At 55.0% G+C, this 24,924-nt stretch overlaps 2 protein-coding genes across 2 annotated transcripts in view; one reads left to right on the forward strand and one right to left on the reverse strand.

Moving 5' to 3' along the window:
• SIAE (sialic acid acetylesterase) overlaps positions 1-14,904 on the forward strand; it is a 42,768-nt gene extending 27,864 nt beyond the window's left edge. The window contains exons 4-10 of the mRNA XM_038753402.1: positions 10,343-10,481; positions 11,313-11,496; positions 12,434-12,549; positions 12,637-12,770; positions 13,265-13,425; positions 13,877-14,072; positions 14,389-14,904. Coding sequence (XP_038609330.1) covers positions 10,343-10,481; positions 11,313-11,496; positions 12,434-12,549; positions 12,637-12,770; positions 13,265-13,425; positions 13,877-14,072; positions 14,389-14,634 — 1,176 coding nt within the window. The 3' untranslated portion in view covers positions 14,635-14,904. The remainder of the gene's footprint in view (positions 1-10,342; positions 10,482-11,312; positions 11,497-12,433; positions 12,550-12,636; positions 12,771-13,264; positions 13,426-13,876; positions 14,073-14,388) is intronic.
• A 94-nt stretch (positions 14,905-14,998) lies between these two features.
• On the reverse strand, positions 14,999-23,692 carry TBRG1 (transforming growth factor beta regulator 1). Its single transcript, XM_038753403.1, has 9 exons — positions 23,521-23,692; positions 19,680-19,750; positions 17,041-17,273; positions 16,724-16,860; positions 16,384-16,530; positions 16,100-16,197; positions 15,809-15,919; positions 15,424-15,566; positions 14,999-15,323 (listed from the first exon to the last, which is right to left on the reverse strand). Exons 1-9 carry the CDS (start codon positions 23,638-23,640, stop codon positions 15,178-15,180), a joined length of 1,206 nt encoding a protein of 401 aa, XP_038609331.1. The 5' UTR covers positions 23,641-23,692; the 3' UTR covers positions 14,999-15,177.
• Between the last annotated feature and the right edge of the window lie 1,232 nt (positions 23,693-24,924).

Consider the following 24,924-nt stretch of genomic DNA (forward strand, 5'->3'; position numbering starts at 1 on the left):
TGTGTGCAGAGCACTGTACTAAGCACTTGGGAAGTACAAGTTGGCAACATATAGAGACGGTCCCTACCCAACAGTGGGCTCGCAGTCTATAAGGGGGAGACAGAGAACAAAACCAAACATACTAACAAAATAAAATAAATAGAAATAGAATAAATCAATCATATTTATTGAGCGCTTACTGTGTGCAGAGCACTGTACTAAGCGCTTGGGAAGTCCAAGTTGGCAACATATAGAGACGGTCCCTACCCAACAGTGGGCTCACAGTCTAAAAGGGGGAGACAGAGAACAAAACCAAACATACAAAATAAAATAAATAGAATAGATATGTACAGGTAAAATAAATAAATAAATAGAGTAATAAATAAGTACAAACATATATACATATTCTTTGGGAGTCAAAGGTCATGGATTCTAATCCCGGCCCTGCCACTTGTCTGCTGTGTGACCTTGGGCAAGTCACTTCACTTCTCCAGGCCTCAGTTTCCCCATCTGTTAAATGGAGATAAAAAGTGTGAGCCCCGTGTGGGACAACCTGATCGCCTTGTATCTACCCCAGTGCTTAGAACAGTGCTTGGCACATATCAAGGGCTTTACAAATACCATAATTAATTCTTTATTATTATTATGAGTTACGAATCGATTATTAACTATTATCACTGTGGGACATCCCAGGAGAAATGTCCTGAAGGCAAGGAGGAAATGCGAGCCTGCGGAGGAGGAGAGAGAATGGGACTGGAGAGGTAGATTTGGGAATAATCCCCATAGAGGTAGCAGTTGAAGTTTGCGAGTTCCCGGGGGGAGTGGGTGTAAATGGGGAACAGAAGGAGCCTGCAAAAATGACTGCAAATAAGCGGCCACGGTCATGGGTCCTAAACCCGGCTCCGCCATCAGTCTGTTGTGTGACTTCTCTGGGCCTCGGTTCCCTCACCTGTAAAATGGGGATTGACACTGTGAGCCCCACGTGGGGCAGGGACTGTGTCCAACTCGGGCAGGAGTCCAGAAATGTCTCCGTTCAGGCTTGACCAAAGAGATTGATAATACGCAGATCTCCCCAATATTATATAATTAAGAATTAGCTAGCATGTGCAGCTCACTGGAAAATGTCTCCCAATGATCACCCTTGCCAGGTTCTTAATATTAAGCAAACACGGAAGTTGGGTTTCTCATGGTAAGGGCTCGCCCTGATTTTTATTGCCAAATTGAGAAGCAGCATGGCCTAGTGGAAAAAATACAGGCCAGAGAAGCAGAGGATCTGGGTTCTAATCCTGCCTCTGCCATTTGCTTGCTGTATGACCTTGGGCAAGTTACCTAACTTCTCTGTGCCTCGGTTTTCTCAACTCTAAAAATAGACGATCAATACCTGCTCTCCCTCCAACTTAGACTATGCTCCCCATATTGCTCTATTTTACTTGTACATATTTACGGTCCTATTTATTTTGTTAATGATGTGCATCTAGCTTTACTTCTATTTATTCTGATGACTTGACACCTGTCCACATGTTTTGTTGTCTGTCTCCCCCTTCTAGACTGTGAGCCCGTTGTTGGTTAGGGACCGTCTCTATATGTTGCCAACTTGTACTTCCCAAGCGCTTAGTACAGTGCTCTGCACCCAGTAAGCGCTCAGTAAATACGATTGAATGAATGAATGAAATAATTTGCTTGTATCCACCCCGGCGCTTAATTACAGTGCCTGGCACAATGTAGGCGCTTAGCAAACGCCATCATTTTTATTAAGTATTTTTAAAAGGTGTGAGAGAATGGGATCAGATACAGGTGAAGTGGGTAGAGTTTGAAAAACAGTGATCTCTTTTTAAAATTCAGCTGGAAAGGACCAAGTCACTTCACTTTTCTGGGCCTCAGTTGCCTTGTCTGTAAAACAAAAAAAAGGGGGGGATTTATCAATCAATCAGTGGTATTTATTGAGTGCTTACTATGTGCAGAGCACCGTACTAAGCGCCTGGGAGAGTACAGTACAGCCAAATTAGCAGACACTTCCCCTGCCCATAACGAGTTTACAGTCTAGAGAGGGATTAAGATTGTGATACCCATGAGGGCTGTGTTCAACCTGATTAGTTTGTATCTACCCCAGTGCTCAGTACAGTGCCTGGCACATACTAAGCAGCATAATAATATAATAATTATGATTTTTGTTAAGCGCTTACTATGTCCCAAGCACTGTTCTCAGCGCTGGGGTAGATGCAGGGTAATCAGGTCGTCCCACGTGGGGCTCACAGTCTTCATCCCCATTTTACAGATGAGGGAACTGAGGCACAGAGAAGTGAAGTGACTTACCCAGGGTCACACAGCAGACAAGTGGCGGAGCCGGGATCAGAACCCACGACCTCTGACTCCCAAGCCCGGGCTCCTTCCACTAAGTCACGCTGCTCCTCTAATCCTCCTTCACCAGTGTGGCTCAGTGGAACGAGAACCGGCTTGGGAGTCAAGAGGTTGTGGATTCAAATCCCGACTCTGCCAACTGTCAGCTGTGTGACTTTGGGCAAGTCACTTAACTTCTCTGTGCCTCAGTTCCCTCATCTGTAAAATGGGGATGAAGACTGTGAGCCCCAAGTGGGACAACCTCATCACCTTGTATCCGCCCCAGCGCTTAGAACAGCGCTTTGCACATAGTGCTTAACAAATGCCATTATTATTGTTATTATTATTATTATTATTATTATTATTATTATTATTATCATTATTATTATTCTCTGGGCCTCATCTGTAAAATGGGGATGGAGACTGTGAGCCCCAAATGGGACAACCTGATCACCTTGTATTCTCCCCAGCGTTTAGAATGGCACTTTGCACATAGTGCTTAACAAATGCCATTATTATTATTATTATTATTATTATTATTATTTTATTATTATTCTCTGGGCCTCATCTGTAAAATGGAGATGGAGACTGTGAGCCCCACGTGGGACAGGGACTGTGCCCAACCCGATTACCTTGTCTCTATACCCCAGTGCTTAGACCAGTGCTTGGCACATAGTAAGCACCTAAGAAATACCACAATTATTATTATTGTTAGTAGTAGTAAGCACATTCATTCATTCCATCATTCATTCATTCATTCATTCAATCGTATTTATTGAGCACTTACTGTGCAGAGCACTGTACTAAGCGCTTGGGAAGTCCAAGTTGGCAGCATCTAGAGACGGTCCCTACCCAACAGCAGGCTCACAGTCTAGAAGCACTTAACAAATACTTTATTTAAAACAAACAAACAAAAAAAGATCAAATCCCAATAAGAGAAATCCAGTACAGAGTCTGCTTTGGGATGCGTCCTGAGACAGCTCCCGGGAGCCCTCTGGTGTCTCATTCCCTTGGAGTCCCGGCATTCATTCAGTTGTATTTATCGAGTGCATATTGCGTGCAGAGCACTGTACTAAGCGCTTGAGAGAGCACACTATAACAATCAGCAGACACATTCCCTGCCCACAGCAAGCTTCCTTTGAGAAATGGATAGAGCACGGGCCCGGGAGCCAGAAGGACCCGGGTTCTAAAATCGGCCCTGCCGCTTGTCCACCGCGTGACCTTGGGCAATTCACTTCACCTCTCTGGGCCTCGGTTACTTCCTCCGTAAAATGGGATGAAGACTGCGAGCCCCATGGAGGACATAGTCATTCATTCGGTCATATTTATTAACAATAATGGCATTTATTAAGCGCTTACTATGTGCAAGGTGCTGTTCTAAGTGCTAGGGGTATACAAGGTGATCAGGTTGTCCCACAGGGGGCTCACAGTCTTCATCCCCATTTTCCAGATGAGGGAACTGAGGCCCAGAGAAGTGAAGCGACTTGCCCAAAGTCACACAGCTGACAAGTGGCAGAGCCAGGACTCGAACCCATGACCCTTGACTCCAAAGTCCGGGCTCTTTCCACTGAGCCACGCAGCGCTTACTGTGTGCAGAGCACTGGACTAAGCACTTGGAAAGTGCAGTTTGGCAACAAAGAGGCACAATCCCTGCCCAACAACAGGCTCGCAGTCTAGAAATGGGGAGAGAGACATCAAAACAAGTAGATAGGCATGGACTGTGTCCAGCCTGATTAGCTTGTATCTACTCCAGTGCTTAGAACAGCGCTTGGCACATAGTGACTGCTTGACAAGTAATGATGATGATAATTATTATAATTGTTAATAATGTCAGGGGTCCCCGGGATGGGCCCTGAGGCCATTCCTAGACTCCGTGTGTTCTTAGCCAGACCCCAACCCCCCTCCCCGATACCCCCCACCTCTCTCATCACCCCTCTCCCCGCCATCCACACACCAAAGTCGACCCCTGATGTTCCGTTATTAATTCAGGAATGTGGGAGAAAGGTTGTCGGGGTTGAATCCGGCCCCGGCAGCCCTGATGGAGATCTAGGTCCCCTCCTTCTAGGAGGCAGCAGACCCTCACCGCCCCCCTCACAACATTAATGACTTGAAATACCTCAGTGTTCATTTGCATCCTCATTTGAATACCGGGCAGAGAAATAATTACACAGGGGGTTTTGATGAGATGAAAACGGATCTCGGCAGATGGAGTGGGCTTCCCCTTTCATCTGTGGGGGAAACCGGGTGTCATTTAAATGAAAATCTTCCTGAAATCTCTTTATTCCAGAGTTGGCTGCCAGTTCCCCCAGGGAGATGTTTCCATCAAAGGGATTTAGGAGGACTGGATCCCGGCATGAATGGCGCCTGGGGATGGGAAAAAATGCTCGCCCCCATCTCCTACCCCTTCCCTCCCCCCCAACCCCAGCTATCCCCCATCCCCTGTTCCCTCTCTGGCTTCCTTCCCCCCCGCGCTCCGCTTGCCGTGGGTTTGGCAGCGGCCTTGGAGCAGAGTTGGGAAAGGAGATGTTAGATTGTATCTTTGGAACCAGTTCTGTGTGCCGGCTGGAGGGATGGAGGTTGCTAACCACCGCTCCACCCGACCGCGGAGCCCCTCTATCCACCTCCACCTCCCTCCACCCTTAGACACACACGGAGAGCTAACCACTGCCCCACCTGACCCTACAGCCCCTATATAATAATAATAATAATAATAATGTTGGTATTTGTTAAGTGCTTACTATGTGCCGAGCACCGTTCTAAGCGCTGGGGTAGGCACAAGGTAATCAGGTTGTCCCACGGGGGGCTCAGAGGCTTCATCCTCATTTTCCAGATGAGGGAACTGAGGCCCAGAGAAGTGAAGTGACTTGCCCAAGGTCACACAGCTGACAAGTGGCGGAGCCGGGATTAGAACCCACGACCTCTGACTCCCAGCCCGTGTTCTTTCCATTAAGCCACGCTGCTTCTCTAATATTATGCCCCACCACATACACACATACACCTGTTGTGGTCGATCGTGATTGTGTAGCCCCTTTATCCATCCCCCCCCACACACACACAACTGTTCTGCTAACCACCGCTCCACCCAACCACGTATTCATTCACTGTCGTATTTATTAAGCGCTTACTGTGTGTAAAGCGCTGTGCTAAGTGCTTGGGAAAGTACAACAATAAACTTGTAACCTCCCCAGCGCTTAGAACAGTGCTTTGCACGTAGTAAGTGCTTAACAAATACCATCATCATCATCATTATTCCCTGCCCACAATGAGCTCACAGTCAAGAGGGGGAGAGGCAGGCATCAATATAAAGAAAATAACAGATATGGATATTTTTAGACTGTGAGCCCACTGTTGGGCAGGGACTGTCTCTATATGTTGCCAATTTGTACTTCCCAAGCGCTTAGTACAGTGCTCTGCACATAGTAAGCGCTCAATAAATACGATTGATGATGATGATGATGATGACATAAGTGCCGAGGGGCTGGGAGAAGGGGGAGCGAGTCAGATCAATCAATCAATCAATCGTATTAATTGAGCGCTTACTATGTGCAGAGCACTGTACTAAGCGCTTGGGAAGTACAAATTGGCAACACATAGAGACAGTCCCTACCCAACAGTGGGCTCACAGTCTAAAATAATAATGATAATGATAACATTTATTAAGCGCTTACTATGTGCAAAGCACTGTTCTAAGCACTGGGGAGGTTACAAGGTGATCAGGTTGCCCCAAGGGGGGCTCACAGTCTTAATCCCCATTTTCCAGATGAGGGAACTGAGGCCCAGAGGAGTGAAGTGACTCGCCCAAAGTCACCCAGCTGGCTGTTGGCGGAGCCGGGATTTGAACCCACGACCTCTGACTCCAAAGCCCGGGCTCTTGCCACTGAGCCACGCTGCTTCAGAGTGAGGCAGAAGGGAGGGGGGAGAAGAGGAAAAGGGGGGCTTAGTCTGGGAAGGCCTCTCGGAGGAGATGGGCCCTCAGTAGGGCTTTGAAGCCGGGGAGAGTCACTGTGTGTCCGATTTGAGGAGGGCCAAGAGGTAGGATGTGGGCCAGGAGCCGGCCGGTAGCCAGGCGAGATGGAGGCCCAGTGAGAAGGTTAGCGCTAGAGGAGCCGAGTGTGAGGGCTGGGGGGGAGGAGAGAAGGGAGGTGAGGTGGGAGGGGGCGGAGTGAGGGACAGCTTTAAAGCCAATGGTGACGAATTTACATCTGCTCCCCCCCCCCCACACACATACATATTTATTACTCTATTTATTTTACTTGTACATATCTATCCTATTTTATTTTGTTGGTATGTTGGGTTTTGTTCTCCGTCTCCCCCTTTTAGACTGTGAGCCCACTGTTGGGTAGGGACTGTCTCTATGTGTTGCCAGTTCGTACTTCCCAAGCGCTTAGTACAGTGCTGTGCACACAGTAAGCGCTCAATAAATACGATTGATGATGATGATGATGCCTTAACCTCCACTCTACCCAGCCAGGTGGCCCCTCGGCATGGCCTAGTGGAAAGAGCCCGAGCCACAGGGGACCTGAGCTGTAATCCCAGCTCTGCCGCTCGCCTGCTTTGTGACCTCAGGCGGGTCATCTCTCTGGGACAAGGGACCGTGAGGGACAGGGGCTACGTCCAATCTGATTACATTGTAATTTACTCCAGTGCTCAGTACAGTGCTTTCCTGTCCTGCTTTCTCTGGGCCTCGGTTTCCTCCTCTGTAAAACGGGGACTCAGTACCTGGTTTCCCTCCTCCTTAGACTGTGAGCCCCGTGGGGGACAGGGACTGTGTCCAGCCCGATTATCCTGTATCCCAGGGCTCGGCATAGCGCTTGACGCGTAGTAAGTCCTTAACCAGTTTTTATTATTATTATTATTATTATTATTGTGATTATCTGCCCCATTCATTTCCACGGTTTGGCTAACCACCCCACAGCCTAGCCATATGAGCCCTACATCTCCCCTCACCACAAACACACGTACACACCTTTCTGTTAGCCATCACCCCAACTGTGTTCCCTTTTCCTGCACAGTCTCTGTGTCTCAACAACTCTCATCATCAGTCATATTTATTGAGTGCTTACTGTGTGCAGAGCACTGTACTAAGCGCTTGGGAAATACAAATTGGCAACACATAGAGACAGTCCCTACCCAACAGTGGGCTCACAGTCTAAAAGGGGGGGGGGGGGGGGAGACCACGAGACCACAACTCTCATGGTCTCTGTCTCTCACTCGCTCTCTCGGTCTCTCCATCTGCCTGGTCAACTAGTTAGAAAGAGCAGTGCCCGCCCGAGCCAGGCTTTCCTCTCCTTCCCCTGTTTCCCCTCCTCTTCCTCCTCCTCCCCGTCCCCGACCAGGCCGCTAACTGTTAGGATGCCGCAGCCTCAGTCGCTGCGGAAGCCAGCGTGGGTGGAGGCGGGTGGGCTCGGGCCCCGGCTCCGGTTTCCATGGAACCGGCCGAAAGCCCTCTTGCGTGCAGCGTGCCGTGCAGTGCGTTGTGCAGTGTTGTGTGACGGGGGCGGGTGTGCGTGTGGGGAGGCAACTTTCCCCGGGTCCTGAGGATGGAGCCCGTTGTTGGGTAGGGACTGTCTCTATATGTCGCCGACTTGTACTCTCCCAAGCGCTTAGTCCAGTGCTCTGCACACAGGAAGCGCTCAATAAATACGATTGAATGAATGGTGGCTTCTCTTGCGGGAGGGGCTGGGAAGAGTGAGTGTGGTTCCCACACCTGTTTGGCCCTGGGATGTTTGTAATAATAATAACAGTGATGATGATGCTTCAAGGCTGTCCATCACCTCACCCCCTCCTACCTCACCTCCCTTCTCTCCTTCTCCAGCCCAGTCCGCACCCTCCGCTCCTCCACCGCTGATCTCCTCCCCGTACCTCGTTCTCGCCTGTCCCGCCATCGACCCCCGGCCCACGTCCTCCCCCGGGCCTGGAATGCCCTCAATCCCTCTGCCCATCCGCCAAGCTAGCTCTCTTCCTCCCTTCAAGGCCCTGCTGAGAGCTCACCTCCTCCAGGAGGCCTTCCCAGACTCAGCCCCTTCCTTCCTCTCCCCCTCGCCCCCCTCCATCCCCCCTTCTTGCCTCCTTCCCTTCCCCACAGAACCTGTGTATATATATATGTTTGTACATATTTATTACTCTATTTTACTTGTACATATCTATTCTATTTTATTTTGTTAGTATGTTTGGTTTTGTTCTCTGTCTGCCCCTTTTAGACTGTGAGCCCACTGTTGGGTAGGGACTGTCTCTATATGTTGCCAATTTGTACTTCCCAAGTGCTTAGTACAGTGCTCTGCACATAGTAAGCGCTCAATAAATACGATTGATGATGATGATGATGACGGTGGTGGTATGTGTTAAGCAGTTACTCTGTGCCCGGCAGCAGTCAGTACATAGCAGGGCATCAGTGGGAGCACAGTTCTTGTCCCGCCCAGGGCTCCCAGTTGATTGCCTCTCCCCACTCTCCGCCCCACACTGTGCTAGACCCCGAGAGCCGCCCCAGAGCCGGACCCCCCAACCTGGTATCTGCAGCCCCTGTTTTCCTCTCCTCCTCCCCATCCCCCCCGCCCCACCTCCTTCCCTTCCCTACAGCACCTGTATATGTATTTGTACAGATTTATTACTCTGTTTTACTTGTCCATAGTTACTATTCTATTAATTTTGTTAATGATGTGCATCTAACAGCCTGTTGGTTGGGTGGGACACCTGCCTGAGAGACCGGTGGTCTCCCAGCGGAGCGAGCCCAGCCCACACCCTCTGCTCCTCCGCCGCTAATCTCCTCACCGTACCTCGCTCTCGCCCGTCCCGCCATCGACCCCCGGCCCACGTCCTCCCCCGGGCCTGGAATGCCCTCCCTCTGCCCATCCGCCAAGCTAGCTCTCTTCCTCCCTTCAAGGCCCTGCTGAGAGCTCACCTCCTCCAGGAGGCCTTCCTTCCCACACTGAGCCCCTTCCTTCCTCTCCCCCTTGTCCCCCTCTCCATCACCCCCATCTTCCCTCCTTCCCTTCCCCACAGCACCTGTATATATGTATATATGTCTGTACATATTTATTACTCTATTTTACTTGTACATATCTATTCTATTTATTTTATTTTGTTAGTATGTTTGGTTTTGTTCTCTATCTCCCCCTTTTAGACTGTGAGCCCACTGTTGGGTAGGGACTGTCTCTGTATGTTGCCAATTTGTACTTCCCAAGCGCTTAGTACAGTGCTGTGCACATAGTAAGCGCTCAATAAATACGATTGATGATGATGATGATCTAGCTTTATTTCTATTCTGATGACTTGATACCTGTCTACTTGTTTTGTCTGTCTCCCCCTTCTAGACTGTGAGCCCGCTGTTGGGTAGGGACCGTCTCCATATGCTGCCGACTTATACTTCCCAAGCACTTAGTAGTGCTCTGCACACAGTAAGCGCTCAATAAATACGATTGAATGAATGAACCTGTCCCACTGGCTGACGCTGGGCCAGCGGGGAGGGGGCCATACTTTGTGCTGATACGTGCAGCATGCCGGACCCCCGCCACACCGTTGTGTCCGGGTCGCAGGGCCGGGACAGCGGTCCGGGACTGTGGGAGGACTCTCCCCCTCGTCCCCCTCTCCATCCCCCCGTCTTACCTCCTTCCTTTCCCCACAGCACCTGTATATATGTCTGTACATATTTATTACTCTATTTATTTTACTTGTACCCATCTATTCTGTTTATTTTGTTAATATGTTTGGTTTTGTTCTCTGTCTCCCCCTTCTAGACTGGGAGCCCACTCTTGGGTAGGGACTGTCTCCATATGTTGCCAACTTGTATTTCCCAAACGCTTAGTACCATGCTCTGCACACAGTAAGCACTCAACTTACGATTGTTATTAAATGCTACGGGGCTGGGAGGGGGGACGAATAAAGCGAGCGAGTCGGGGGCAGGATTAGAACCCAGGCCCGGGTTCTTTCCACTGTGCAGCACTACAGGCGTGGGAGGGCATGGGGAAGGGCTGACCATTCCCCAGCAGGCCTGTTCATCTATCCATCTGTCCACCTGTCTGTCCCCTAGATCTTCAATGCCACCGAGGAGCAGTCGGAGGCGTCGGCCTACCCCCACGTGCGCATCTTTGCGGTGTCCCTTAGCCAGGCGGAGCAGGAGCTGGAGGACTTGGAGGCCGTTGACCTGCCCTGGTCCGTCCCCACCCCGGGTAAGTGCCCGCCCGGCAGCCGGGGCCGGGACCCCTCCTAGCCGAGGGGAAAGGGGGGGAACCGTTCCCCGGGCTGTATCCTTGGCAACGCCATTTACCGAGCCCCACTGGGGGCCGAGCACTACGCTACCTGTTCGGGGCAGTACAGCAGAGATAAAAGGCACAGTGCCCCGTCTTCAGGGGTCTTACGCCGGCCAGGCATGCCCTCCTTCCTCATGTCCAACAATGACTCCCCCTGTTTCAAAACTTTATCGAAGGCCTGTCTCCTCCTCCTCCTCCTCATCATCGATCGTATTTATTGAGCGCTTACTATGTGCAGAGCACTGTACTAAGCGCTTGGGAAGTACAAGTTGGCAACATAAAGAGACAGTCCCTACCCAACAGTGGGCTCACAGTCTAGAAGGGGGAGACAGAGAACAAAACCAAACATACTAACAAAATCAAATAAATAGAATAGATATGTACAAGTAAAATAGAGTAATAAATGTGTACTAACATATATACGTATATACAGGTGCTGTGGGGAAGGGAAGGAGGTAAGATGAGGGGGCTGGAGAGGGGGACGAGGGGGAAAGGAAGGGGCTCAGTCTGGGAAGGCCTCCTGGAGGAGGTGAGCTCTCAGCAGGGCCTTGAAGGGAGGAAGAGAGCTAGCCTTCCCTGACTAAGCCCTCCTTTCCTCTTCTCCCCCTCCCCTCTGCGTAATCCTGACTCGCTCCCTTTATTCATCCCCCAGCATGAGAGGAATGGCGGAGAGAGTGGCTGGAGAGGCCGTGAGGGGGCTGGGGTGGGGGGGTTGGCCTTTCTCCGAATTTCCCCTTGCTGTTTGGACAGAGAACCTGGGCCACGGGAATTTCCAGTTCTTCTCGGCGGTGTGCTGGCTGTTTGGCCGGCAGCTGTACGACAGGCTGCGGTACCCCATCGGGCTGGTGGCCTCCTCGTGGGGCGGGACGCCCATCGAAGCCTGGTCCTCCCCGAGGGCCCTGCGGGAGTGTGGCCTCCCCCAGGAAGGGGCCCGGTAAGGACCGGGGGAAGGGCCCGGCCCGGCCCGGCCCGGCCGGGAGGGACGGAGGGAGGGATGGAGGGACTGACTCTCCCGAGGGCTGGAGGATGGGGCCGGTTCGTGGCCCGCTAGCGGAGGATCGGGAGGGGAGCCGGGATTCCTACGTTTCAGCCCTGTTAGTGGACGGGCCTCAGTTTCCCCCTCTGGGACTGGCCTGTCCCCTGCTGCAGCGCCCTCCGGTGGCTCCAGATCAGGTGCTGCTGCACTGTGAGACTCATGATGATGATGATGATGGTGTTTGTTAAGCGCTTACTGTGTGCCAAGCACCGTTCTAAGCACTGGGGTAGATACAGGGTGATCAGGTTGTCCCCATTTTACAAATGAGGGAACCGAGGCCCAGAGATGTGACTTGCCCCAAGTCACACAGCTGATCGGTGGCGGAGCGGGGATTAGAACTCACGACCTCTGACGCCCAAGCCCGGGCTCTTTCCACCGAGCCACGCTGCTTCTCTCCTCTCCTCCCCCGGGACCCTGCTGAGGAGGAAGAGTAGAAGCAGCGTGGCTTAGTGGCTAGGGCACGGACCTGGGAGTTCTCATCCCGGCTCAGCCACCTGTCTGCTGTGTGACCTGGGGCAAGTCACTTCACATCTCTGGGCCTCATCCTTAAAACATTGTGCGCCCCATGTGGGACAGGGACTTTGTCTGACCCGATTACCTTGTATCTACCCCAGCGCTTAGGATAGTACCTGGCTTATAGTCAGTGCTTAACAAACACCATTTTTTATTATTATTATTACAAGCCTTACATTACAGACAGCTGGGAGGAGGGCCCGCTGGAGTCCCCAGCCCCCCGATCTGGCTCTGCCTCCCTCCTGGGGGGGTGGTCCTGGCCCCCGGGGGTAGGCATGAGGATGCCAGGCGGGCAGCATCCCTTCGGTTAACCCTGCGCTAGAGCCCGCAGGCCTGCCTCGGCCGCCTCCGCCGGGCCCGCCGCCTCCTCGGTGCTGTGGAACGCGATGATCCACCCGCTGCTCAACATGACCCTGAAAGGGGTCATATGGTATCAGGGTGAGTGAGTGATCGACCCCGGGCCCACCCCCCGCCCCCGCGGCCGGGGCCACCCCTCCCAGCGGCCGCCCTCTCCCTCGGTTCCAGGAGAGGCCAACAGCGTCCTCAACACCGACCTGTACAACTGCACCTTCCCCGCTCTCATCCGCGACTGGCGCCGGGCTTTCCACCGCGGCTCCCGGGCTCAGACGTCACCTCTCTTCCCCTTCGGGTTTGTGCAGGTACGGTGCGGGGGACGCTAGGCCGGGGCTACCGGGCGGGCCATACCGTGCCAAGGATACCGTTGGCATTGGGGGACACCGTCGGGGGAGGCTACCGTGCAGGAGGTGGTAGGGAAGGGGTGGGGCCCATTGAAATCGGAGTACTAAAGCCCACATCGTGCGACCCGCTCGGGCTTCATCCCTTCCTGGGGCAAGCCTGCTTCTTATTCTGAGGAAGGGAGAGACAAGTTTTGGGATGGAGGAAGGGAAGCCCCTGTCCAACACGCATCCCCCCTCCCCCGCCTCCTCCAGCCGTACCGTGGCCCAGAGCAAAGTGAATCCGGGTCAGTCCACCTTGGAGTTGGGCTCCGGAGGTGGTGGGCGGGCATGGGGCTGGTCACGAGGGTGGTCCATCGGGTGGGAGGTGGATGGGGGAGTGGCCCTCCCCAGCCCCGAAGGAGGGAGGGAGGGAGCCAGGCTCCACACACTGACAGACGGCTTCCCTGCCCCTGCAGCTGTCCACAATGGCGGAGGAGAGCCGGGACGTGGCCGACGGCTTCCCCCGCATCCGCTGGCACCAGACGGCCGACTTCGGCTTCGCCCCCAACCCGCAGATGCCCAACACCTTCATGGCCGTCGCCATGGACCTCGGCGACCCGGACTCGCCATTCGGCAGGTAGGTTGCGGCTGGGGGCCTGCCCCCAGCCCCCCACTGACCTGGGGGTCGGGGTGGGTGGGTGCACACTCCCAGGTAATTCCAGGGCAAGGCCTGGGGCGGAGGCCCCTACAAGGCAAGGTTGAATTCCGGGGCTGTGCCGCGGATGCAGTGGCAGCTGCAGTGATGAGCCCCTCTGAGCCCTGGGCCAACTTTGGGGTCCCCCTCTTCTCTCTGGAAGTCTCTGGGTTGGTCTAGGTCCTCTTGGGCTCCCGGCTCAGCCCCTTAGAGGTGAAGGCCAGTCGCTCCTAAAGTCCTGAGTCAGTCCTGCGGGCAGGTGCTGGGAATGGCCCTGGACCCAGGCAGGAATTGGAGGAAAGCCCACACCCCTTCAAAGGAGCTTGGCGTAGGGTCTCCAGCCCCGAGCCTGGGTGGCTCAGGGGCCAAGTGCCATCCCCGGCCGTCTCCGCAGTATCCACCCTCGTGACAAGCAGACAGTAGCCTACCGGCTGCAGCTGGGGGCCCGCGCCGTGGCCTACGGAGAGAAGGGGCTGCTGTTCCAGGGTCCTCTGCCCGCCAAGCTCCAACTGTGCGCGCGCCAGCGGCTGCTCAATGTCACCTACGGGCAGGACCTGCGGCTGGTGATGCGTGATGACCGCATCTTTGAGGTGAGGGGGGCCGGGGCCGCTGGGCTCCTTGCTTAGCCCGGAGTCGGGGGAGGACACCCGAGGAGGTTAGGGGATCGGGGGTGTGGGGGGCGAGTGGCTCCTTGGCATTGCTGTTTGTGGCCCAGAGGCTCAGGTTGGCTCACCTTCTGGCTTAGGCCAAGGCCTGACCTCTGGGCACACCCACCCTCCTGGGAGGGGGTGGGGTGTGTGGGTGTGTCCATCCCAGAGCTCCAGTGCTTTAAGGCAGGGCAAGTTCTGGCCAGCCAAAGCCTCTGACCCAAGCCCTGACTCCCTCTCTCCCTCTTTCTCATGCCAGATCTCGTGCTGCGGCCCCCCTGACCCCTCTGGGGCCCGTCTCTGCAAGTGGGTTCCGGCCCCCATGGTCTCCACGCCGTCTCCCAGCTCCCCTCGGACCCTGGCCCTGTCGGTGTCCTGCCCCAGAGCCGTGAGCGGTCTCCGCTACGCCTGGACCACTTGGCCCTGTGCCTACAAGCAGTGCCCTCTCTACCACCCACAAAGTGCCCTGCCTGCCCCCCCATTCACTGCTACTCTGCCCCACTAGCGGGTGAAGGGCATCCCGACCAGGGCCTGCCCAGAGACAGACGTGGACGGGTGGCCCGGCCCCCGGCAGTGCAGGCTGGAGCCCACTTCTGATGGACGAGGTGGGACCTTCACCACCTTACCCGTCTTTAAATCTGCCTCAGGCCTAGAGTAGAGGCCAGCGCTCCACACAAGGTGACCCTGTGAACATCAGAAACCCTTCAACCCGTACTGGCCTGTCCTCGGTTCCTGCTCCAGCTGCTGCTGTCCCCTCCCCCTGGGTCAAAGGGGCCTACCAAGGGCTGAGCCACCTGGACCCAGAAGTGGAAGAAGGGGGGCCAGATTTGGCTCTCACAGCTCAACCTGTTTGCACCTGCAAATCAAGGGTCAGTGAGAAACATTTATTCACTAGAAAAACATTATAATGACTCCTCCCTCCCTCCAGCCCCCTTGTTTCCCTCTCTGAGAGGGGCCAAGAACAACGCGCTCAATAAAGGTGTTGAAGGGGCGCCCGCCCCCCCCATCCCTGGGCTGCCTTTTGTCCGTTCGCCCATGGTGCTCTGCCTTAGTCAGAGGAGTGGGTTGGGCTGCACTGGGCCGGAGACTTGATGTGCCGCAGGTGAGCAGCCCCCACGGGCTCGTGGGTCAGGAAGAGCGGCCGGTACGGTGACCCAAACGCCGCTGGCTGCAGCCCCGGCAGGTCCAGGGACCCTGTGGAAACGGGGGTGCAGGGTCAGCACCGGGGGGAGGGGGGCGCAAACAGCAGAGGGGGCCCCCCCCCCTCACCCGACACCCCCCCAGGGCCCGGTACCTGGCAGGATGGGGTCGCTCTGGTCATCCTCAAAGGCGTGTCTCTGGAAAGCCTCGAAGTTCATGGCCGCGTCGTTCTCGGGCAGCCCCTGGGGCACCTGCCCGTCGCCCGGTTTACAGACATCAAACTTCACCCACTGGTAACTGTGGGGACACCCGGCTCCCCATCTCAGGGTCGCACACGTACACCCCCCTGCACTGACCCACCCACCCCGGCGGGTAGGGAGAACTAGGCACACCTTTGGAAGGGGGAGAGAGCAGAAAGTGGTCAAGTTGGAGGCTCAGCTTTCCCCGGCTCCGCGACCCGGACTAACCGCTTAGTCCCTGGAGCCCAGCCTCGAAGGCTCGTTGGATCTGGGGGGAGGGGCAGGAAGGGGAGCACTCACTTGACACATTTCCGAGCTCCCGGACAGCCCTGGATCAGGTTGTGGATGGTCGGGTGGGAGAAGCCGAAGAAGTCGGCTCCGGCGGGCAGAACGCTGGGAAGCAGCTTCCCCCTAAGGACAGAGGCGTCGCGGGTCTCAGGGCCAGAGTGTGGCGGGGAAAGGGGGCGGGAGGGGGAGGGTGCAGCGGGCGGAGTGGACACGCAGAGGGCAACGGGAGGCGGGTGTTCCTGGGGCCCTCACCCCTGGCATGCCGGCTGTGGTGGGCGGGCGGGCACCACCGGGCTGGCTCACCGGGCAGCGCTGATGGTCTTCAGCAGCTCGGCGTGACAGGCGTTGGCGGAGGGGCCCACGATGACATTCTGGGGGTCGTCTTCAGGCACGATCTCAAACTGGCAAGGAGAGGGACAGTCCGACGGAGGGTGTCGCTCTCCCTGTGCCCCCCAGCTCAGGCACAACCCTCCCCAGCAGCACCCCGAGGTTGGGTACCTAAGGCTGCGGCCGACCCACCTTCAGCTGGCACCCCAGCGGCCCCCCCGAGTGAGCTACGTCCCCAAATGGTGCTCGTGGGAGGGTACCTGGGGCTGCCGGCCGCCGTCCTTAATCTGACAGGTGTACAGGCACTTCTGGTCCGGGCATTTCATGCTGGCATAGACCCGAGTGCTGCAGAAGCCCACGGGAAAGATGGAACTCTCGTCGTGGAAACCCGGCCGGTCGCTAACGATCTACGGGGCGGGGGGGGGGGGGGGGGTTGGAGGGGGGTGCCCCTTCAGGTTGGCGGCGCCGGACTGACCCCCGGACCGGGCCGGAGCGGTGAGGCCCGGGCCCTCGCGGTCCAGAAGGGGGCTCGCTAACGGTCGCCCGGGCGGCCGCCGAGATCGGGTGCGCCCGCCCTCCAGCCGCCCGCCGGGCACTGACCTCCCCCAGACTGTAGACGGTCAGACCCCCCAGGCTGACGGGAAACACCGGCCGGCCCGAGGGGTCCAGGGTGATGGGCTGCACCAGCTTCCGGGCGGCTCCCTCCGCTTTCTTCTTCTTAGAGGCTTTCTTCAAGACTGGAAGGGAAACCCCAGGGGGAGGGCAGACAGTCAGCTGGGGGCTGAGGGCTCGGGAAGCCAACCTGCCTCCAGAGCCCGGACTGCCCGCTCCGTAGGCGAGCTGAGGCCCTGGGCGACTTAACGGCCTGGGTGTCCACCGTCACGCCCCCCCCCCCCCGACCCCCCAACCAAAGGTACCTTCCAACTTGCTGTTTTCTTTCCCCTTCTCTTTCTTCTCCTTCTTGGGCCTCTTCCCCAAGGGCTCGTCAGCCCCCAGGCTGGGCACGGACACGGGCCCGGCTCCCGGCCCGGGGCCCAGGGAGCCGGCCCCGCCGAAGGTCAGGGGGAGGCTGCAGCTGTGGGAGGCGGGGGCCGCGGGGGGCTCCCCCTCGGTGAGCGCCTGCAGCTGGAGCAGTTTCTTCAGCAGATACCTGCAGCAGGAGGAAGGGATTCGGGGCGGGAGAGGGTTAGCCCCACTCTCACCACAGCCACCCCAGGCATTGGAGACGGAGGGTTGGGTGGTGGGAAGGTTGATGCCCCAAGGCCCATTTCCTCTTGTTGTGTACTCGGGGTGGGGGAGAGACGATATCATGCGGCCTAGCAGAAAGATCGCGGGCTTGGGAGTCAAACACCTTGGGTTCTCATCCCAGTTCTGCCATTTGCTGCGTCACCTTGGGCAAGTCACCATATTTATTGAGCACTTACTGAGTGTAGAGCACTGTACTAAGCACTTGGGAGACTACAACACAATAAAAAGACACATTCCCCGCCCACAACGAGCTGCTCTGGGCCTCAGTCCTTTGATCCATAAAATGGGGATGAAGACTGAGCCCCATGTGGGACAGGGGCTGTGTCCAACCTGATCACCTTGTATCTACCCAGTGATCACAACGGTGCGTGGCACATACACAAATCAGAACCCCCCCCAAACCTTCCAGCCCCTAGAACGATCTCTAGCAGCCACATTGCAGGGTTAGAAAACCCCCAGCTTTGCTCCGTGGCTGGCCGATTCCTTCCTCTATCCGGGCCCACCGTTTCCCGTTTAAACTTGGGAGCAATAGCAGCTCGGCCGCTCCCACTAGCACGGTTTTCTCCATTTCATCAGAAGCGCTTTGAGGGCGGGAAACGGGTTTGGCTACTGAGGTACTCTCCTCCCCTAAGCGCTTAACGCAGCGCTTGGTACATAGGTGCCCTCTAAACACTGTTGACTGCCTGAAGGGTGGGCTCGGGCCTTCGGAGAAAATCTTGCCGAATCTCTTTGCTCGGCCGGTGCTCTCCGGACCCCAGGCATGGCCCCCCAGCTGGTGGGACCGCCAGAAGGAAGTCCCGGTGAAAGGGAGCCAGGAGACTCCCTCCGTCTTTACCTGGGAGCTGCATCTTGGGTGGGACAGTCAATCATATTTACTGACTGCTTTCCATGTGTAAAGCACTGTACTAAGTGCTTGGGGGAGTATAACAATAAGCAGACTCGTTCCCTGCCCACAGTGAGCCCGATTTATCCTGCATCTATGCCAGCACTTGGTGCAGTGTTTGGCACTGAGTAAGCGCTTAATAAATACCACAATTAAGGGGACTGTTCTGATTATTCCTAGAGGTAGGGTTGGCTCAGAGCCTCCCATTCCCTGCTTACTCTGGGCATTGCGCTGGCTCTAGAGGCAAGGGCCAGAGGAGTAGGTGAGCCCGGTTCACGGCAGGGGTCGCGAGGGGATCCTAGATGTCACCATCACCAGTGGGGAGAAATAAGCTGTCACCTCACCAACTCTGAATTACTCCTCTCTGACCATAACCTCCTCACCTGCCGTCTGTTCCGCCGCCCACCCCACTGGCCTGCCTTCTCCCGGCACAGCAGGTGCCCACCTCTGTACCGTTCACTTAGCCCAGGCCATCATGCCCCACTAGGCCTCCTTACCCAAGCACCCCTCCCAGGAAGAGCCTATAACTCTGCTCTGCCCACCGCAATCAGCTCTTGTAACGCCAACCCCCACCCTAGACCGCTCCCACGGTTCGCTACAATCACTCCCGCAGCCTAGCCTAGCGGGGAGAGCACGGGCCCGGAGTCGAGCGACCTGGGTTCTGATCCCGGCCCTGCCTCTTGCCTGCTGGGTGACCTTGGGGAAGCCACTTCTCTGAGCCTCGGTTTCCCCATCTGTAAAATGGGGATTCAATTCCTGTTAAGCTGGGAGCCCCACGTGAACGCCAGGGTGTCTGATGTGACTGCACTGCATCTATCCCAGTGCTTAGCACACAGCAAATGCTTAACTAGTGCCACTGCAACGAATGTTATCCTGGGTCTTGTGCCGGGGGGCACTGCTGTTGGCAATACTGGCACCAGGCCGACTACAGCCCCTTCAAATTCATCCTTACTTGCTACAGCTCTGTCCTCTTCTACTCCCTCACAATAATAGTAATGGTGGTATTTGTTAGGTGCTTACTATGTGCCAGGCACCGTACTAAGCTCTGGGGTGGATACAAGCAAGTCAAGCTGGACGCAGCCCCTGTCCCATGTGGGGCTCACAGTCTCAATCCCCACTGAGGATGAGGGAAACCGAGGCCCAGAGCAGTGAAGCGACTTGCCCAGGATCACACGACAGACGAGTGGCAGAGCCGGGATTAGAACCCCTGACCTGAATTCCAGGCCTGAGTCCCATGCTCACCATCCGCCCGACCCCCGAGACCAGGACAAGCCCTGGGGCTGGACCACCGAGCGTGGGGTCCCGGGGCCCACGAGGACCCAGCAGCCCCGACTCCCCCAGGGTCCCACACTACCTCCTGCCTTGGCCTCCTCCCAGCCCGAGACCTTCCTCTCTCGCCACCAAGGGCAAGAGGCCGGCGCTCACCTTCGCTCTTCTTTCGCTTTGAGAAACTTCTCCTCCAGGCGAGCGATTTCATCACAGATGGCTGCATTCTCCTAAAAACGGAAAGAAGAGCAGGGGACCAGGAGTCAGAAGACTCAGTGTCTAACCTAGATCTGCCTCCAGCCGGCTGGGTCATCGCTTAACTTCCCCGGACCTCGGTTTCCTCATCCGTAAGACGGGAACAAATCCCTCCCTCTCGGACTGTGACCAAGCTGATTATTTTGCATCTTTCCCGGGGCTTTGGCGCACAGTACTTAATCATGACCAGAGCGACAACTAAACTGTCACATGACTAACGGTATCCGTCGCTCCGGGGTCAAGGCAGCCCTCAGATTCCAGACGGACAGGCGGGGACGTTTTAAGTCTACCTGGTTGGGTGGGTTGCCGAGTGGGCAGGCAGGGAGAGGATGGGGCTCCGTCCATCAAGATCCCACAGCGACCAGACCCGTTCCCTGGGAATCTCATAATAAATATTAATGGCATTTATTAAGCGCTTACTATGTGCAAAGCACTGTTCTAAGCACTGGGGAGATTACAAGGTGATCAGGTTGTCCCACGGGGGGCTAACAGTCAATCCCCATTTTACAGATGAGGTAACTGAGGCACAGAGAAGTGAAGTGACTTGCCCAAAGTCACCCAGCTGACAAGTGGCGGAGCCGGGATTTGCACCAATGACCTCTGACTCCAAAGCCTGGGCTCTTTCCACTGAGCCACGCTGCTTCTCTCATCTTTTAGACTGTGAGCCCACCTTTTACCCACTGTTGGGTAGGGACTGTCTATGTTGCCAACTTGTACTTCCCAAGCGCTTAGTACAGTGCTCTGCACACAGTAAGCGCTCAATAAATACGACTGATTGATTGATTGATCTGACGGTCTTCTTGCCCGCTTCCTGAACGCCTGAATGCTCACAATAAAACCCAAGCCCCATGTCACATAAGCCCTCGGGGCACCTGCTCTTCAGTCACCTCCTCGAAAAAAGCCAACAGGGAGAACCAGAACGGATAAGGCTTAGGCATGAAATCGGGAAAATGTTGTCTGCCTCTCGGGGCAGAGGTCTGGGCTCAGAAGGGAGCCCCCACCCAGGAATTGGCAGGATGAACGAGGGAGGCCGAGGCACCCATGGTGACTGGCTGGGTTCCCACCCACTCCTGAGCCCTTCGAGGCATAAAGGCCTACATTCCCCAGGGCCAAGGCAAGTAGTATTATTAATAACAATAAAACCCACGACCTTCAACTCCCAGGCCCTCCTCTATCCGTGACACCATAATTGGCGGTAGTTGTATATTTATTCATTCGTTCAAATGAGCGCTTACTGAGCGCTTACTGTGTGCAGAGCACTGTACTAAGCGCTTGGGAAGTATAAGTCGGCAACATATAGAGACGGTCTCTACCCAATAACGGGCTTGCAGTCTAGAAGGGGCAGACAGACAACAAAATTGAGTGTTCTACTGCCTGTGGAGAGCTGTAATAAGCACTTCCCAACTGTACAAAGCACTGGGAGAGGGTATACAATCAATCACTGGTACTTACTGAGCACCAATGCCATCAGTCCCAGCACTCATGTCCATATTTGTAATTTATTTTTATTTATATTAATCTATGTCTCCCCCTCTAGACTGTAAGCTCACTGTGGACAGGGAATGTATAGTAATAAAAATAATAACAGTTTTTGATAAGCACTTACTATTAAGTCAACTACTGTTCTAAGCACTGCGATAGATACAAGCTAATCAGATTGGCTACGGTCCCTGCCCCACATGGGGCTCACAAGCTTAAACCCCATTTTTTGGATGAGGAACTGAGCCATTGAGCCACCGAAAAGTGACTTGCCCAAGGTCACAGAGTAACAATAATGATGGCATTTGTTAATCACTTACTATGTGCCAAGCACTTTTCTAAGCACTGGGGTAGACACAAGGTGATCAGGGTGTCCCACGTGGAGCTCACAGCCTTAAACCCCATTTTACAGATGAGGTAGCTGAGGCACAGAGAAGTTAAGTGAGTTACCCAAAGTCACACAGTTGGCAGACGGTAAAGCAGTATTCGAACCCATGACCTCTGACTCTCAAGCCCATGCTCTTTCCACTAAGCCATGCTGCTTCTCTCTCCCCCAAGCACCTAGTACAGTGCTCTGCACCCGGTATGCGCTTATTCATTCAATCGTATTTATTGAGAGCTTACTGCGTGCAGAGCACTGTACTAAGCGCTTAGGAAGTACAATTCAGCAACAAATAGAGGCAATCCCTCCCCACAATGGACTCGATTGAAGGGCAGGTGGGAACTGGACACAGCCCCCGTCCCTCAAGGTGCTCCCAGGCGGCAGGGATGGGGGCGCCCATTCATTCAGTCAAGCGCTTAGTACAGTGCTCTGCACATAGTAAGCGCTCAATAAATACGATTGATGATTCAGTCAGTCATATTTATTGAACGCTTACTGTGTTAGGAAGACCCACTGTACTAAGGGTTTGGGAGAGTACATTGTGACAATAAACAAACAGTCACATTCCTTGCCCACAAGGAGCTGCCAGTCTGCTTGTAGAGGGGCAGCGTGGCTTAGTGGAAAGAGCCCTGGCTTGGGAGTCGGAAGTCATGGGTTCTAATCCCGGCTCCGTCGCTTGTGTGACTTTGGGCAAGTCACTTCCCTTCTCTGGGCCTCAGTTCCCTCATCTGTCAAATGGGGATTAAGACTGTGACCCCACGTGGGACAACCTGATAGCCTCGTATCATCAATCGTATTTACTGAGCGCTTACTGTGTGCACAGCACTGTACGTAGCCTCCCCAGTGCTTAGAACAGTGCTTTGCACATAGTAAGTGCTTAACAAATACCATCATCATTATTATTAGTAGTCTCTGTGCCTCAGTGACGTCATCTGTCAAATGGGGATGAAGACTGTGAGGCCCATGTGGGACAACCTGATAGCCTTGTATCTACCTCGGCGCTTAGAATAGTGCGTGGCACATAGTAAGTGCTTAACAAATACCATCACCATCATCATCATCATTATTAATATATCCCCCCTGGCACTTGGAACAGTGCTTGGTACCTAGTAAGCGTTTAACAAATCCCATCATTTTTATTATTATTATTAGCGCGTGCCGAGGGCTTTACTAAGGTTTTGGGGGAGGACAATCCAACAGTAAACGGCAATATTATATTCCCCGCCCAGAAAGAGGTTCCAGCCTGCTTGTAAGGACCCTGGCGCTGAGTCCAGTGCTGTAGTGGGTTCTAATCCCGGCTCTGCCACTTGGCAGCCGGGTGACTTTGGGCAAGTCGCAGCGTGGCTCAGTGGAAAGAGCCCGTGCCTGGGAGTCAGAGGTCATGGGTTCGAATCCTGTCTCCGCCACTTAGCTGTGTGACTTTGGGCAAGTCCCTTCACTGGGCCTCGGTTACCTCATCTGGAAAATGGGGATGAAGACTGGGAGCCCCACGTGGGGCAACCTGATCACCCTGCATCCTCCCCAGCGCTTAGAACGGTGCTTTGCACCTAGTAAGCGCTTAACAAATGCCAATTATTATTATTATTACACCCCCCACGTGAACGAACACACACACACACACAGATTAAGACTAATCTCTGTTGCCAATTTGTACTTCCCAAGCGCTTAATACAGTGCTCTGCACATAGTAAGCGCTCAATAAATACGATTGATTGATTGCTCTCTGGGGATGAAGACTGTGAGCCCCCCCCGTGGGACAACCTGATCACCTTGTAACCTCCCCAGCGCTTACAACAGTGCTGGGCACCTAGTAAGCGCTTAATGGATGCCATCGTTATTACTATTATCATTACTACGGTTGTTATGAGGGGGGTTGTCACTGACGAAGACGGCGGCCTTGGCGGCGTTGCGCAGCCGGAGGTACTTGAGTCTGTACTTGGGGTTGTGGCTCTTCTTGGGAGGCTTCTTCGGGCGGGCCCGCGTCGGGGGGCCCGGGACGCTCATGATGATGATGGACGACGACGATGATGGACGACGACGATGATGACGACGACGACGACGACGACGACGACGACGACGACGACGACGACGACGACGACGACGACGACGACGACGACGACGACGACCGCCTCAGGCCGCGCCGCGCACGAGCGCTCCCACAACCCCCCGCGCGCCGCGCGCACGCTCCCACAGCCGCGCACGAGCGCTCCCACAACCCCCCGCGCGCCGCGCGCACGCTCCCACAGCCGCGCACGAGCGCTCCCACAACCCCCCGCGCGCGCTTTCCCACAGCCGCGCGCGCACGCTCCCACAGCCGCGCACGAGCGCTCCCACAACCCCCCGCGAGCCGCGCGCACGCTCCCACAGCCGCGCACGAGCGCTCCCACAACCCCCCGCGCGCGCACGCTCCCACAGCCGCGCACGAGCGCTCCCACAACCCCCTCCCCTCGCGCGCGTGCGCGCTTGGCGGGAGGCACCGCCCGCCTCCCGGAAGTGACGCCATCGGGGAGGGGCGGGGCGAGAGGAGGGAGGGGGCAGGGCCTCCCGCTTACCCGTCTCTCCTTGCTCATTCATTCGATCAATCAATCAATCAATCAATCGTATTTATTGAGCGCTTACTATGTGCAGAGCACTGTCCTAAGCGCTGAGGGAGATTCGAGATGATAATCAGGCTGGACACAGTCCCTGTCCCCCATGGGGTTCACATTCATTCATTCATTCATTCATTCAGTCGTATTTATTGAGCGCTTACTGTGTGCAGAGCACTGTCCTAAGCGCTGAGGGAGATTCGAGATGATAATCAGGTTGGACACAGTCCATGTCCCCCGTGGGGCTCACATTCATTCATTCATTCATTCAGTCGTATTTATTGAGCGCTTACTGTGTGCAGAGCACTGTCCTAAGCGCTGAGGGAGATTCGAGATGATAATCAGGTTGGACACACAGTCCCTGTCCCCCATGGGGTTCACATTCATTCATTCATTCAGTCGTATTTATTGAGCGCTTACTGTGTGCAGAGCACTGTCCTAAGCGCTGAGGGAGATTCGAGATGATAATCAGGTTGGACACAGTCCATGTCCCCCGTGGGGTTCACATTCATTCATTCATTCATTCAGTCGTATTTATTGAGCGCTTACTGTGTGCAGAGCACTGTCCTAAGCGCTGAGGGAGATTCGAGATGATAATCAGGTTGGACACAGTCCCTGTCCCCCGTGGGGTTCACATTCATTCATTCATTCATTCATTCAATCGTATTTATTGAGCGCTTACTGTGTGCAGAGCACTGTC

Source organism: Tachyglossus aculeatus, chromosome 11, assembly GCF_015852505.1.
Source record: "Tachyglossus aculeatus isolate mTacAcu1 chromosome 11, mTacAcu1.pri, whole genome shotgun sequence".
In the NCBI taxonomy this organism is placed as follows: Eukaryota; Metazoa; Chordata; class Mammalia; order Monotremata; family Tachyglossidae; genus Tachyglossus; species Tachyglossus aculeatus.